The sequence below is a fragment of the Benincasa hispida genome, chromosome 9 (genome assembly GCF_009727055.1).
Source record: "Benincasa hispida cultivar B227 chromosome 9, ASM972705v1, whole genome shotgun sequence".
NCBI classification, from domain to species: domain Eukaryota; kingdom Viridiplantae; phylum Streptophyta; class Magnoliopsida; order Cucurbitales; family Cucurbitaceae; genus Benincasa; species Benincasa hispida.
Window position 1 is genome coordinate 15,013,606 of NC_052357.1, and position 17,030 is coordinate 15,030,635.

Below are 17,030 nucleotides of genomic sequence, written 5' to 3' on the forward strand. Positions count from 1 at the left end.
TGGTAACCTACAAAATTAAGAAGACATTGATAGTGGAAACAAGTCTGAGATGTCAATAGTTCCTTCAAATTAAAAATAAAAAATAAAAAGTCTGAGAGATACAATAGGTTTCTAAGTTACTTTCTTTTCCTACTTTAATTACTCAAAACTATTTATGGCAAACTGATATGACTATATGTCCTAGGCTACATTCTTCAAAATTAAATTATGTTAAAAGCAATGGTTCTTTCGGTTATTGTTACGTAATCGGTAATTAAATAATACAAAAACGTAAAAAGTATCAACACACAGATATACGTGATTCACTAATGGCGTGTTAGCTACGTCTACAGAGCAGAGGGAGAACAGTATTATTAGAGAGAATGTTTTCTGAATACACCAAAATTGGCGCCTCTAAAGGTTAGAGATTTATATAGCACACTGCTCTAAGCCCTAGGGCCATAATCATAAATAGCTACAGCGAAACCTCCATACTTAGTTGTTCGAAGTGCCAACAAACAAATTCAAGGCATTGCAACAGTTATAATAAGTTGAACTTCAAAGATAGGCCCATTGAGATATTCAACAACAAATTCGGCCCAAAAACAAAATGGTGGTATGTCACACCCTGCCCCCAGACCACCTTCTCAACCTGGAAGAGGGATGCGACTGCAATAGTTATCAACCCTTGAGCTGATACTTACTGTCTAATGATTCTTGCAGAATAACTCTGATATCATACTATAACTAATACATAGCGGAATGATTAAGTCAAGGAGATAAACTATAACGGATAAGTAGGCCCATCTTTTATAATGACAGTGATATAACGTTTATACAACTTAAGGACTTAACAACAAAGTTTACAACGACAATCGTAAAAACCCTCTGGAAGTGTAATTGGGGCACGTGGCAGACCTTGACCTTAGTAGCACCCTGGAACTCCTCATCTTCCGCTACCTGGGGGGGATTAAGAAAACATTTTGAAGAGTGTGAGCTACTAAGCCCAGTGAGTGGTTCTTTTAAGATGAAATTCACTTTGAAAATCATCATTTTTGGGAAACCAATCACATGCCAACACTCGCATTATAACTCATGCACAGTCAAAGATATAATCATGCAACCAGTAATCTTTATTCCAAAAGCTACATGCTCATCAATCAATACAATCATCTATGGAAACCTTCCTATGACCCCAATTCCCCCCAATGTGCATATCGACCATTTTATTTATCCCGCTAGCAATGCTTAGGTACTTGACCATATTTCCCGTTGGTCGTCACCGACTATTATTTTTCGCCGACCGAAGCCGACCATTATTTCCCGCCGACCGAAGTCGATCATTATTTCCCGCCAAACACCTTTTGTTAAGCATGCTAACCACATCCCGGGCATAATCGCAGTTTCCATAGTCACACACAAACAATATCATGGCAACATCATATTACCAAAGCATGTAATTTGCATCTACATATGCATATAATCCTATATCATAGTATAAAGCTAAGTGAATACTCATAATATGCATTTACTATCAACACTGTATAAACACACAATATTCTTTATTTATCAAAGCAACATAACACTCACGATATATCGGAACTATAACGCTATAACAGTCACACTATGTGTTAATAATCAAAGCTATAACACTCACACTATGTATTAATTATCAAAGCTATAACACTCACACTATGTGTTAATGATCAAAGCTATAACACTCACCTTAATTACTTAAGAGCCTTTCTAATAGTTCCCTTTTCTACATCGGGCTCCCTTTTTACCCCTAGAATCCAGATCCAATTTACAGCTTAGATTACTCATAGTTCTAGACCTTATTTTGAGATACTTCCTTCTACAAAACTATTCTAAAATGTCTCAAGAAGCTTATCATAAAATCTTAGCTCATAACTCTTCATGGTTTAGCCGGAATCATCCAAATATCAAGACTGGCTCAGCTTCCCGATAGCTCGACCCCTCTATTTTTTTCTCATTCTCCAGCCAAATTCCTTAGAGCTTCTTCTCCGACAGCCTCACCATGAAAATTAGACTCTCTTGTCTTTCAAATGGCTTTGAAATTACATCAAACTCTCGAGTAGATTGGGAGATCTCTTCGTCTCAAGTTGATGCATTCTCCTCCACCCTCACTGTCCAATGCACTCTACTCTCCCCCTCTTTTACGAATTTTATGAAGTGTGATTTGAAAATGAAATCCCAAAGGCTCTATTTATAGGCGTCCAAACCTCCTATGGTGTTGACATCATCTACTTGGCTGCATGGCCAAATGTTTAATCCTCCCTTTATCAACGTAAGCTGACTTCACCTTGGTTCAATGTGTTCTTCCCAAACACATCCAACACAATTTCTTAGGATTTAAGAATTTCTCTTAATCGGACACCTAAATTTTAATTGACGTTTGCCCTTACGTCTTCAAGCTTTGTTTGTATTCAATTTAGAGTTTTCAATGCATAATCTATAAGATCATGGCCAAATTCAACACATAAATGCCCGACCGTTCGATGCACAGGCGGTTTCCTTCGATCGCGTGGGCGTGACGTTCGAATGAGGCGTTCAGGCTACTCTCGCTCTCTCCCACTTTCTTGCTGGTCTCGCTCTCTCCCACTTTCTCGCTCACAATCTCGCTCTCTCCCACTTCTCGCTCTCTTCAACTTTCTTACTCAAACTCTCGCTCTCTTTCCATTCTCTCGCTCAAATAAATCTCGCTCTCTCCCATTCTCTCGCTCAAATCAATCTCGCTCTCTTCCCATTCTCTCGCTGCCTCACTCTCGCTGGTGTTGCTCTCTTCACTCTCATTCTTTCCAATCTCGTTAACTACTGTGAATATGGTATCTCCGTGCAACTTCCACACGAATTTTCCCAAATAATTTTCTATATTTTCCTCAGTTTTTCAATCCTTTCTTCACTATTCAGGATTTAAGTCTTCAAGGTTTTCTCTTCTTTTTATCCTTTTAGAGTCCTCTCTACTCGTACTCCAAAATCAAATATGGTTATCGTAACTATAATACCTACCCATTATAGTTTACATTCACTCTTACTAATTGTTGATCCACAGAAGGTGACAATTATTACAGTTATTATGAAAATTGTAAAATTATTAGATTATTTACATAACATAGGATTTAACTTTCTCCTAATTAACCCCTTAATCACTTACTTAAGTAGGAAATGGAGATCCGGGTTTCACATGATAGGTGCCATGTGTGAAGCAAATTAAGCCACGTAGCTGAACTACTCTCAAGGGTAAAAAATCACACTTACCTCATATATTCAATTATTTCAGACTTTATTCTCTTTCTCTGAGATCTAACTCTCTCGTTCTTCTTTCTCTCTTATGTGTTCTTGGGGTATTTTGATGAAATAAAAGAAGAAGATAAAAATCTTTAACGTGTAGTATAAGAAATGTAAAGAGAAGAAAAAGATCAACTTAATGGTTATAGTGATTTGGTCTAATAGACCTACATACACTTTCAAAGGTATGGGTTTCTTTCTTTATTCAAGTGATTTTAAGATGTTTCCATAGTTTTACAAAATTCTTCACAAAATGAACTCGCTCACTATTTTTTCTCCTCTCTTAACATTTTTATAAGAGATTTACAAGGTAAAGAGTACTTACTTATTTTCAGTTGTTAACCTCCTTTTAACAGATTTTGTTTTCTTATATGTGGTGAGCTGGAGAAGGACTCAGCTGGAGTTGTTTTGTGATAAGGTAATGCTTAGCTCACCTTCTTTAAAAATTAAATACGCCAATTGTATATAAATTAAATACGCCAATTGTATATGATTGGTTGATTTTAGAAGTTAAATATATATAAATATAGTATCACGCGTCTGTTCGGGTTTTGGGCATGCAAGTTCTGCCACTGTGCGCTGCCATCGACGAATCTCCGTGGTTCCTATGGATTTCGTTAGAATGTTGGAGTTATGTAAGGATTAGTTTATTTTGGTAAGTTTTGTGATTTTTCTTGAAGGTCTTGTTCAGCCATTGATGTTTTGGCCTAATAATTGGTTTAATTTTGTTTTTCGGGGTTGGATTTGAAGTTTGGAAGGTGTCGAAGCTGCTATTCAGCAGAGGTAAAGTCCGTTTTGGTGGATTTTAGTAAGTTCTTAAGGTTTTGAATTCCATTGGAATGCTTTTTTATTGTTGGAAAATTTGGGTTAATTCTCTAATGTTGCCTTGTGTTTAGGAGGAAGTCTTTGAGTGGAATCTTGGATGTTTTTTGGATCAAACGCACATTTGGGTAAGTGGTTTAATGACACTTGAGGCAAAGTGTGATTTGAAATTATGCTCTTTGGGTGAAACTAATTATGGTTTATGTTTACACTAGCTTCATTTTGAGCAAATCAAAATAAGAAAGAGTTGTGGTGGGATGCAAGTTTATGTATACACTTGCTAAAAATGGAATTTTAGTTTTTATACAAGCCAATTTTCTCCTCCCCTTCAAAGCCTATGTAGGATGTCACTACCTAATATAAATTAGACAATTGGTCCTTGCTTGATAAATCATCGTTTCAAAAACTAATTCATAGAAAAGCCAACGTATTCGTCTTACTGCACACTAACTGTGTGTACAATGTATTTGCAATCGCTAAAGTTTTTTTTTTTATTATTATCATTTGAATAAGGCCCTGTTTCATAAAATTAGTTTCATAAAATTAGTTGTCTGTTCTTTTTTTTATACATTTCGTAATTTTTTTGTTTATATTCATGTATTTTGTCAAAATGAATTCAGTTACTATTGTCTTTTCTTTTAGTTATTAGGTTGAGCCTACAAACATCGGAAAGAGACTAGACAATTTTCCTTAAATTTTTATACAATGGGTGCCTGATTCTTCAAAATGTTCTTGGGTACATATCCTATTTTTTGTGCATTTTGACTAAACATTGCTCATTTTGAAAGTTTGTGGTACCTTTTATTGTGGACCTCTTGTTATGGATTCTACTCTATGAATTGACAACTATGCAGATTAAGAAAAAATTTTATTGCAACCTCGGCTTACATAACCGTCTTGTATTTAATAGCCACTCAATTACTTTTAGCATTATGATATATACTTAACTTAATGTTTACATCGACAAGCCATTTTCTCATTAAGTTTGTAGTATGGTAACTTATCACTTATAATATATATATTTTTTTTGTAGCAGGACAGAGTGAATCAATATATACTTAACAAAATTTATTCAATTTTTTTTTTTCAAGTTTACATTTCATGGATGCCTGGTAACAATATACACTCCCTTTTGAGTTTGTACAGGACTTGGTAATGGTAATGTAAAGTTAGTTACATGTTAAGATATGGTAATGTTCCCTAGGTTCTTTCTGTTCTTTCTTCTTTACTTCCTTTACAGTTGTACCAAGATTGTATATGACTTGGGGCATCTTATAGAATTTCCCTAAAGTCGAATCCCTTTTGTTTTTTTCCCCATTTCAATTAACCATAAAATAGTGTTTATATTGTCATTTTAATTTATCATAAATTGATTAGTGCTTGATTGTGGTAAGTGAGGAGATATATACTTGTTACCTCCTTGGTCATTAGTTGGTCTACCACTGAGGCAAGTACTTGAAACCCCGTAGCTTGTCATCTTTCTTTATGCGATTCAAATGGTGGATGATTTGTGATATGTTTCCATTTGTTAGGTATTTTATTCATTGTTAGCTTGTTTTTTTCTTGTTAAGTGTGCTATTCATTTTGTGTTTTGTATCGTAAAGCTTTATTTGATAGATGGTTGTAGACTTATTCAACTTAATAGACATATTTTGAGTTTGACATGATCTGTAGAATAGTAAAAACTGCTTTTCTTGAAGTACTTATAGAAAGAGTCTAACTCTAAGGACACGATTCTCGAAATTAATCTTTAGAGTTCTACTTTCTTATTTGACATATGGTTGTTAAGAGTTCTCATTTCTTATGTTAACTACTTGTATTTGTTGGCTTTTGAAATCACTTCTTTCTCTAGATTTTGTGGTTTATTGTGATATTTGTTTGGATTGATGGAATTTTGAACTTTGCTGAATTTTTGTTTTTTGGCTTTCCATTTCATTGATGGAACCGAGTTCATGAATATAAAGATATCATTGTGATCTGTTGATGAATTTGGGTAGAGACATTGTGAAATTGAGGTCTGTGAAGCTTCATTTTGCCTTACAAACAGCCAATCACAAGTGCTTACTGGATTTTGTAAAGGAAGATAGTTTACGGAAATCAGCAAAAAATTGCAGCAATTCCCACAGCCAGTTTAACAACAAAGTTTTTCAATTTAAGGAGATATTAACGAGGTTAAGTAGAAAGTTGAGGATTTATTTTCCTGCTGGGCTTCTATTTCTATAAAAACATTTGGAACTGAATATTAAGGAGCACCAGAGGTATGTCAACGATAAAAAATGTATAATGCAGTCCTTGAGGTTAGCTTCTGTTTACTTCTGCCACAGCTCAAGCATCAGATCGTTCATACTACTACCATCTGGTTTTGTTTTTGGCCTGTGAATTCCCCCCTCCCAATTTAAAATTTTACCTTTTTTTCTTTTTCCTTCAGTCCTCTCTTTGTATATTCAATACCTTATCACTTATGTTTGTCACTTCTTTCTTAGATGGTGATGTAGTTACTTTAATCTCATGATTCAGGCATATCGTACAATCTGTTGCATGTTTTCATGTCTATTGCAATAGTTATTAACTGTTCAAGTGTGTTTGGGAGGTTGCTAGGTTTAATACTTCCTTGTGGACGTTGGTCACTAGGTCTTTTTCTCTTTTTCCTTCAATCCTCTTGTCGTGTATAATACTTATCGCTTATGCTTGTGACTTCTTTCTTAGAATTGTGATATTAGTTACTTTAATCTATTCATGCATCTGGTACAATCTGAATATTGTTCATATTTACAAATCCAATACACTAGCTATTAACTGTTGAAGTGTGTTTGGCAGGTAGCTAGGTTTAACACTTCCTTGTGGACGTTGGTCATTCTGCCTTTTTATAATTATGAGCACAATCTTGTTCTTTTGAATTAGAGTAATTTTCTGTAGAGCTTGCAAAATAGGGGTGTCACTAGTCCTGTTGTTAGTGGTGGTTATGGACTACCATCACTGGATTGTGTGGACAGGTATTGTATTACTCCTATTCAAATTAATCATTTAGCTTGAATTAGGATTCTGCTTTTCAAAATTTCACTAGCTTGATTTAGTTTGTTCATTCAAATTCTTTTTCTGAAAACCTTTGTAAGGATTGAGTGGTAAAAAAATGATCTTATAAATACTTGTATCTAGATATGCTTCGTGTATAACTGATGGCATTAATTCCTAGTGTCCTTTTAGTTACATGTGCTTTTGTATTTGTTGTTATGTGCAATCATTTTAAGAGTCAATGGATATCATTCTCTACATATTATTTGTTATTTTTCTCCCTTAAAATGCATGAATGTGCCTTACAACATCTTATGATATACATGTTAATTCACAAGTTTGCTTTTGTGTATAGCTTTATTTTCCAGTCTTCGGTTTTTTAGCTTGTTTGGCTATTGAGAGAATGGATAGTAAAATTTTAAATTTGTGTAAGACTTTCATGATTTTTTTTTATTATAGAGTAAGTGATATTTTGTTAAAATGACTTCTAAGATTATGTTACGTCATTGCGGGTTAAAAAGTTTATTTTTTGGCTTTCCTTTATGGCTTTTCTTCACGCGTTTGCACGCCTTACTGTTTACTCTATTGGATTATAACTCTTGTCATCCAAAATATTGAACTTTATTCATAATTACTTTTATAAATAACATACATTTACCAACAAATGTATCAATCTGTAGTACAAGATTGTTCCGAGCCCATTTTCTTTTTCTAAGGGGTGTTCAAAACATTAACTTTTTCCCATATAGTTTTGATCTTGTTGGCCATAGTTTTCCGTAGTTCGGATGTTGGTAATGACGTAGTGGATAATCAAAACTTTTGGGATGTTCTTGTGTATTCTTCTTATTTCACTTTATGACGGCCCTTCTTTAGCTGTTAATTTGTCTTTGCAGAAAGTCACAGTTCAAGAGAAGTTTTGTAGTACGTGATAGGGACAATAACTTTAGGATTGTACTTATTGTGTTGTTTTAGATTCTCTAAGCTAATCTCTCCATTGAATGGTTCTTATACATTCATTGTATAATATGTAAGTGCCGAGAATTTTCGCGATAGAATATCTATTATACTTAGTTGAAACAAAATGATATACTTACAGGATCAAAAAATTTAATGAATGGGCCCAGTGTCATACTTGAATTGGTTTCCAAATATGTACCGCCAGATCGCAATGAGATTTTTGACATCATGAATCTTCTTGAAGATAATCTTCAGCTTGCTAATGGTGATGTGGTATTGGCAACCACAAAAGTTTTTCTACATTTGACTTTATCTATGACTTTCCAAATATGTACCTAAGTTTGGAAATTAGGTGTTGATGCATTGGAAAGGTGTGTTGATAATGGCATGCGGCTGAAGGAAGGAAGATGGAGGTGACGCGTTGGAAGGCACACGGATAGGCGAGGCATGCATGGAAAGATAACCCATGTGTCGAGCAAGCACTGGGGGCCAGCACCCATGCCATGCGTCGAGCAACCTCGGCCGGCACCCATGCCATGCGTCGAGCAGCCTCGGTCGGACGCCCTGCCAATGCGTCGAGCAGACACACCTGTGTGTTAAGCGCACTGTCGAGTGGTCACGCCCATGCGTTGAGCGCCCTGCCTAGCAGCCATGCCGTACGTTGAGGTGCCCTGACATGCAGCCGATGCGGCCAAGCACACCCATGTGGCCGAGCAAGCAAGCGATGGCCAGCACACGCCACACGCCCATGCATCAAGCGGCCAAGCACGCCCATGCGTCGAGCGGCCAGCCTATGTAGCACGCCTATGCGTTGGTGGCCAACACCATGCGCCCATGCCAAGCAAGTCGTGCAATGCTACCTAGTGAGTCATGCGTCGAGGATGGACGGTCACCCTATGCGTTGGTGATGATTAGCTCCTTGCGATGGCTAAGTTGAATTGTAATTGGCTTGCTATGTGTTGATGATAGGCTATGCTTTAAGTGTGGATTATGTATTGAACATCCAAGAGTTGGACACATACAAAGGATGAGATCACAAAGAAAACGTCAGCAAAACCATGTGTCTTCTTGGGAGGAAGCCTTAAGGGTTAAGCAATTGAGGTAGACACATGAGAAGAGGGCACCTTGGTTCGAGCTGATGCAAGATTGTGTTGATGAGGTGAGGAGGAGACACTTGGCCATGCAGCCAAGTAGGTGGTGTCAACTCCGGAGAATGTTTGGATGCCTATAAATAGAGCCAAGAGACTTCATTTTTATATCACAACTCAGAAATACTGTAAAAAGAGTGGAAGAGTGGAGTAAACCTTGCGTTGGAGCCAAATCCATGCGTTAGTCATAGAATTTCAAAGACGACGCGTTGGACAGTGAAGTCTGAAGAGGACACATCAACTTGGGATGAAGAGTTCTCCCAATCTACTCGTGCGTTTGGAGTGATTCTAAAGCCATCTAAAAGCTCTAAAAGTCTAGTTTACAGGGTAGGGCTGTCGGAGGAAAATCTTAAAGGGATCAGGCTGGAAACTGAAAAGAAGACAGAATGGTCAGGCTGTCGGATCAGTTTGGGCCAATCTTGAAGATTCTGTGATTCCGGCCAAACCACGAGAATTTCTGAACTCAAATTTTAGGGTAATTTTTTGAGACATTTTAGAATATGTTTGTAGAAGAAAGTATCTCAAAATAAAGTTCATAACTATGAGTAATCTAAGCTGTAAGTTGAAACTGGATTCTAGGGGTGAAAAGAAAGCCCGAGGTAGAAAAGGGAGCTACTAGAGAGAAAAGCTCTTAAGCAATCAAGGTGAGTGGCTAAAATTTTCTGACTAAAACATTTGCTTAAAATGTTTGATTACAACGTGTTATAGAAAACATGTTTTAAAGAAGATTATTCTCAAGCTAGTTTTACAAAGCGATTTCCAAGCAAACCACGAGTTATGTTTTAAACGCATGCATGTGTGAGAAATTGTTGAAAAGCTATTTATATGCGTTAAATATGCTCAGTATGCGTTAGTACCTTTAAAGCTATGTTTTATAGGTGTTATATTTTACATGCTTTAAAGAGAAAGTCATTTATGACTAGTTTTACTTAAAATGCGATACCGAAGGACGTTTGAGAAGGTATCCGCCCAACTAGATACTGAAGGACATTTGAGAAGGTATCTATTGGTACTGAAGGACTTTTGAGAAGGTACCAAACCAATCGAATACTGAAGGACATTTGAGAAGGTATCCTAGTAGCTCGATACTGAAGGACATTTGAGAAGGTATCTGAGTAGAAGTACCTAAGGTATGACGGTACTTAGTATGGCCACGTGCACGTAGGTAGTTAGAGTCAGAGATTGAACAAAAGGGTTCTCTCTTGACTAGTAGTTGGTGTTGGGATTGTTTTTACACAGTAAGGTTATTCTCAACTGAGAAATAGTTTTATTGTTTTATGATTAAAAAGCTTTATATGCTTTATGCTTGGAAAATGTTTACATTGCAGTACAAGTACTGTAGAAGCTTATATTTCAGTTTAAACTCTTTATTGAGATTTTTCATGAGAATTAATTATCTTTCTTAAGTCACTCATTGGGCGCAAGCTCACCCCGTTTTCAAATGTTTTCCTTCTCCCCCCCCACCCCCAGGTAGCGGTCAAATCCTTTGAAGATAGCTCTGCATCTGCTCTGCCACTAAAGGATAAAGAGATTTGTAACCCGTCTGTCTAGGTGATTACTGTAAATATTGTACACATGTTACTGTTGTTCATATAAGGACTAGGGTTTTGGGTTTTGGGACTTATAAATCTAGTGTTGTAATGACTCTAAATATGTTATGCTTCTCACCTAATAAATTTTGGCCTAAGGATATTCCGCTGCATATAAGTTATATTTTGGTATCAGAGTTATTCCACAAGAGTTATTAGGCAGTAGGTGTCAGCCAAAGCGTTGATAACTGTTGCAGTCACGCCCTTTCTCAGGCTTAGAGGTTAGTTTGGACGGGGTGTGATAGCTTGGTATCAGAGCAAAGGTATACGTAAACTTGGGAAAGGTTTGAGCTAGCTTAGTATTAAGAGCATAAGGTTTTGGGTGAAAGAGAGAGTCATGCATTAGACTAAGTCCTATAGATAAGTCTCTAACATGTGTACTTAATAACTAGGCAAGGATGCTAAGAAGAAGTGGCTAGCGGAGCAAGCAGACTGAGGAGAGGAATGTTGATCCTACCAGCGGAGATCCTGGAGTTAGACGGGACCTAGATCCAAAGAGGAAAAGAGTTAGAGACTTAGTAGAGTAGGAAGCGACTTCTGCAAACGAGTCGAGAAGAAGAAGAAGAAGAAGAAGAAGAAGAAGAAGAAGAAGAAATTCAGCGTCGAGAGGCTGAAAGCTTTAGGTGCCACGACGTTCGATGGAGCCACGGATCCAGTAGATACTGAGATCTGGTTGGATTTGATTGAGAAATGTTTTAAGGTTATGAGATGCCCTGAAGATCGTAAGGTCGAGTTAGCAGCATTCTCGCTGCAGAAAGGGGCTGAGAAGTGGTGGAAAGTGGTAGAGACTAGAAGGAGTGGTTCGGAAATTATGACTTGGTCTGAGTTCAGACAAGTATTTGAGGATAAATACTACCCTAGGTCATTTAAGGAAGCGAAGAGGGAGGAATTCCTTAGGCTAACTCAGGGAATGATAACGGTTGCTGAGTATGAACAAATATTTACTGAGTTATCTCAGTATGCCCTTCCGCTTATCGCGAAAGAGAAATAGTGGTGTAGAAGATTTGAAAATGGTCTGAGAAGAAAGATATGTACACCCGTTACCTCTACATCCAATTGGGTGAATTTCACTCAGTTAGTTGAGACCGCTATCCGAGTAGAGCAGAGTGTAGCGAGGGAAGATGTACTCCAACCAGGTGAAGGACAGTTTAGGACACCTGGAGAAACGAGAAGTAAGAGATTTAGACCCCTGTTCTCTGGACAATCGGGTATGAGGAGTTTTGGAGGCACGAGCCAACAAAGCTCGAGTCGAAAGAAATCAAGACCTACAGCTAGACCGAGTGGTAGATCAGTATCAGGTTGTGCTAGTGAGTCAGTAGCTAGTACAGGAAGGAAACCACTTTGTATAAACTGTGGTAGGCCTCATATAGGAGTATGTTATAGTAATAGGAATGTGTGTTTCCAGTGCGGACAAGCGGGGCATTTCAGGAGAGATTGTCCTTAGCTAGGTCATGGATCACAAAATGAGCAAAGAGAAGTTACCTAGACTATAAACCAACCTAATGCAACTTGAACTAGAGGTGAAGGATCCGGTATAACAAAGCAAAAAGGGGTAATAGCAACAGTAACAACAGCAACAGGGTAGAGTATACGCTATGACACACTAGGAAGCAGAAGAAGCTCCAGATGTCGTAACTAGTACGATAACTCTATGTAATCAATCCGCTTATGCATTATTTGATCCTGGTGCTACGCACTCATTCATATCTAGCATGTGTGCATTACATATAGATAGAGTGCTTGAGCGTATGAACGAGGATTTTTTTATCTCTATGCCTGTAGGAGATACTCTAGTGGTACGTGAATATTATAGGAATTGTGAAATAATTCTTGGAAATCAGAGTATTTGGGTTGACTTGATTCCATTAGAATTACTATAGTTTGATGTTATCTTAGGTATGGATTTCCTAAGTAAACACTATGCCACTATGGATTGCTTTAGAAGAGAAATAATGTTTAGGAAATCAGGAGAAAAAGAGATAACCTTGGTAGGAAGTAAAAGAATACTTCTAGGAAGCTTAATATCAGTAATAAAGGCTAAGAAGCTATTGAGTAAAGGATGCAAAGCCTATTTAGCCTATGTAGCCGTTCCACAGGATAAGAAACTAAGACCTAAAGATGTACCTGTGGTACAAAACTTCTTAGATGTGTTCCCTGAAGAATTATCAGGCTTACCACCTGATAGGGAAATAGAGTTTACTATTGAATTAGTTCCGGGTACAACACCTATATCCCAGGCACCATATAGGATGGCACCAACAGAACTGAGGGAACTAAAAGTTCAGTTACAGGAACTTGTAGATAAGGGGTACATTAGACCTAGTGTGTCACCTTGGGGAGCGCTAGTCTTGTTTGTTAAGAAGAAGACGGTACTCTTAGATTATGCATAGACTATAAACAGTTGAACAAGGTGACCATTAAGAATAAGTATCCATTTCCTCGTATAGATGATCTCTTCGATCAGTTAAAAGAGGTCACAATATTCTCTAAGATAGATTTGAGATCAGGCTATCACCAGTTAAAGGTGAAAGGCACAGATGTTCCAAAGACTGCATTCAGAACTAGATATGGACATTATGAGTTCCTAGTAATGCTGTTTGGTTTGACAAATGCTCCTGTGGTATTTATGGACTTGATGAATAGGATATTTCATCCTTATCTGGATCAGTTTGTGATAGTTTGCATAGATGATATACTAGTGTATTCTAGTAGTTCAAAGAAGCACAAAGAATATATGAGGATGGTGTTGCAGATGCTAAAGGAAAAGAAGTTATATGCCAAATTTAGTAAGTGCGATTTTTGGTTAAATCAAGTCGTATTCCTTGGGCATATAGGTTCAGCTGACGGAGTAAGCGTTAATTCCCAAAAGATAAAAGCAATAGTCGACTGGGAATGACCCCTTAATGTAACCGAAGTACGCAGTTTTCTGGGCTTAGCAGGTTATTACAGAAGATTCGTGGAAGGTTTTTCTAAGATAGCCCTGCCGTTGACAAACCTGACCAGAAAACATGCGAAGTTTGAGTAGTCGCCAGAATGCGAGCATAGTTTTCAAGTGCTGAAACAGAGGTTAGTGACAGCACCAGTATTAACTCTACCTACACCAGGTAAGAAGTTTGAAGTCTATTGTGATGCATCCCGACGATGCAGAAGGGAAAGGTAGTAGCTTATGCTTGTTGACAATTAAAGAAGCATGAACGTAACTTACCCTACACATGATTTAGAGTTTGCAGTAGTTGTGTTAGCTCTAAAGTTTTGGAGGCATTACCTGTTTGGTAAGGGTTGTCATATATTCACGGATCATAAAAGTCTAAAGCATATCTTTGATCAAAAGGAACTAAACTGGAGACAGAGAAGATGGCTCGAGTTGATCAAAGACTATGATTGTACCATTGACTATCACCCGGGTAAAGCAAATGTAGTAACTGATGCCCTAAGACGAAAAACTAGATCAACTAAAATTAGTATCAATTCAGTGAAGGGTACACTAATTCATGAGTTGTATAATGCTAAGGCAACATTATCAATTGGTCAAAAGGGAGGTTTATTAGCTTCATTTCAAGTACGTCCTACGCTCGTAGAAGATATTCTACGTGAACAATTAAAGGATTCTGATCTTCAGAAGTTGGCTGAAGAAGTAGATAAAGGATTGAGGACGGACTACCAATTAAGAGTTGACAAAGTGCTATTAAAAGAAGGTAGGATAAACGTACCTAAGGACTTAACACTTAAACAAGCTATTCTTGAGGAAGCACATAGTTCGGCCTATGTTATGCATCCAGGAAGTACGAAGATGTACAGAACACTAAAGAGATCGTACTGGTGGCCTGGTATGAAAAGAGAAATAGCGGAGTATGTTGACAGATGTCTAATATGTCAACGAGTTAAACCAGATAGACAGAGGCCAGCAGGATTACTTAATCCACTCCCAGTACCAGAGTGGAAATGGGAGCATATTATGATGGATTTCCTATTTGGATTACCTAAGGCACCAGCAAGCTATGATGGTATATGGGTAATTGTGGATAGATTGACAAAAACAGCTAAGTTTTTACCGGTTAAAGTTACTTATACCCTGGACCAATTTGCTAAGCTGTATGTTGATCAAGTTGTGAGTCGGTTTGGAGCTCCAGTTTCAATAGTATCAAATCGGGACTCCAGATTTACATCAAAGTTTTAGCCTAGTTTACAGAAAGCTATGGGTACTGATAACTTGTAGATTTACAAGTTATTTATGCCACCTTATCTAGATATTGCGGCCAAAAGTGAGGAATTATGCGCCAATTGTATGAAAATTAACTTAGTTTGATAATAATTTCAAATGCTTGCAATAAGTTTCTTCATAGTCCACTTCCTCTCTCTGGGTATAACCCTTTGCCACAAGTCGAGCCTTAAAAGTCTGTACTTTACTGGCTTGGTCTCGTTTTCTCTTGTAGATCCACTTTCAACTAATTGGTTTTACATAATTTGGTTGATCTACAAGTTTTCAGACAGAATTGAAGTACATAGACTCCATTTCGTGGTCCATGGCTTTGACCCACTGATCACAGTCTACATCTTTTATCGCCTGTTTATAGGTCGATGGATCCTCTATGCCGTCATCAGGTATGACGACTTGTGTTTCTGTTAAACCTAAGTAACAGTTAGGATGATGAACAACCCTCTCACTACGTCGAGGCATTCTCAACTCTTGAGAAGGATGTGACTGACCAGATGTACTAGTTTTATCTACTACTTTACTAGATGAACTAGCTCTATCTATCGCGTCTTTGGAAATTTCATTCAATACTAGTCTACTGCGAGGTTGATGACTTCTTATGTGGTCTTCCTCTAAGAATGTGGCATTTGTCGATACAAATACCTTATTCTCTTGAGGATCATAAAATAGACTACCTTTGTTTCTTTTGGATAACCTACAAATAGGCATAGTTTTGAACGACGTTCCAATTTTTTAGGATTTTGACCAACACGTGTGCTGGGCATTTGTCGATACAAATACCTTATTCTTGAGGATCATAAAATAGACCACCTTTTGTTTCTTTTGGATAACCTACAAATAGGCATAGTTTTGAAGATGTTCCAATTTTTTAGGATTTTGCACCAACACGTGTGTCGGGCATCCCCAAATCCTAAAGTGACGTAAACTGCCTTTACGTCCTTTCCATAGCTCATAAGGTGTTTCTAAAACACTTTTAGAGGGAACGTTATTCAAAATATAGACAGCAGTCTCTAATGCATGTCCCCAAAAGGATCAGGTAACTCAGCAAAAGCTCATCATTGAGCGAACCATGTCCAACAAGGTTCTGTTTCTTCTTTCAGATACACCGTTCTGCTGAGGCATATTAAGTGCAGAGAGTTGTGACTTGATTCCGTGTTCTATCATATAGTCCTGGAATCTTAAGTCCATGTACTCCTCACTTCGATCTGATCGTAGAGTCTTAATTGTTTTACCTAACTGGTTCTCAACCTCAGCCTTATATTCTTTGAACTTTTCAAAAGAATCAGACTTGTGATGCATTAGGTAAATATGACCATACCTTGAATAATCATCAATAAAACTGATGAAATATTCATACCCACCTTGAGTTTTGACATCATTTGTCCACCGAGGCCCGAATGTACGAGCTCTAAGGGTATTGTGGTCTGAGACCTTTTCCAGTAAAAGATCTCTTAGTCATTTTTCCCTCAAGAACAAGACTCACATGGAGATAAAGAATTGTCTTTTAACTAATTTAGTAGTCCATTCTTAACCAATCTCTCAATCCTATTGAGATTTATGTGACAAGTCTTAAGTGCCATAGATAGGCATTAGAAGAAACCTTTTGTCTTTTATTCAAAGTTTCGACTGTTCTAAACATCCCAGTATTAAAGAAAAATTTTGCTTTAGTTGGTCTTAACTTATATAAGTTGTTTTCAAGTATAGCAGAACAAATTTGAATACCTTTTCTGAAAATGAACTTTTTAACTTCAAAAGATATTTTATACATTTGTTCCATAATATAGCGATAGATATTAAATTCCTCTTCATAAGAGGTGCATACAAAACATTTTTAAGTATGATATATCTATCGTTGAAAAAAAAACTTCAAGTCTCCCACTGCTTCGGCCGAGACAACCTCTCCTATTCCGACCTTGAGGGTGATCTCGCCTCTTCAATCCTTTTACAGGAACTAGTTTCCTGAAAAAGAGAAGCAAATATGTGTTGTGGCTCCTGAAT

At 37.3% G+C, this 17,030-nt stretch overlaps 1 protein-coding gene across 3 annotated transcripts; it reads left to right on the forward strand.

Annotated features, from left to right (window-relative positions):
* Positions 1-3,313: 3,313 nt before the first annotated feature.
* LOC120085902 lies at positions 3,314-7,267 on the forward strand. Of its 3 annotated transcripts, none has more exons than XM_039042190.1 (6): positions 3,314-3,473; positions 3,645-3,706; positions 3,819-3,923; positions 4,039-4,071; positions 4,185-4,238; positions 6,928-7,267. In XM_039042190.1, the coding sequence occupies exons 1-6, from the start codon at positions 3,428-3,430 to the stop codon at positions 7,009-7,011; spliced, it is 384 nt and encodes a 127-aa protein (XP_038898118.1). In that variant the 5' UTR covers positions 3,314-3,427; the 3' UTR covers positions 7,012-7,267. The 3 variants fall into 3 exon arrangements, with proteins under 3 accessions (XP_038898118.1, XP_038898119.1, XP_038898117.1); XM_039042191.1 differs by having other exon boundaries at positions 3,331-3,473; positions 3,819-3,943; XM_039042189.1 differs by having other exon boundaries at positions 3,339-3,473; positions 4,185-7,267.
* Positions 7,268-17,030: the final 9,763 nt, after the last annotated feature.

What these genes read in the sequence shown, in the direction of transcription:
- LOC120085902 (XM_039042189.1), top strand. Translation starts at nt 3,428, where the DNA reads ATGGTTATAGTGATTTGGTCTAATAGACCTACATACACTTTCAAAG. An exon ending in ACCTACATACACTTTCAAAG is followed by an intron (nt 3,474 to 3,644) that starts GTATGGGTTTCT and finishes TCCTTTTAACAG; the next exon opens with ATTTTGTTTTCTTATATGTG. An exon ending in TGGAGTTGTTTTGTGATAAG is followed by an intron (nt 3,707 to 3,818) that starts GTAATGCTTAGC and finishes ATATAAATATAG; the next exon opens with TATCACGCGTCTGTTCGGGT.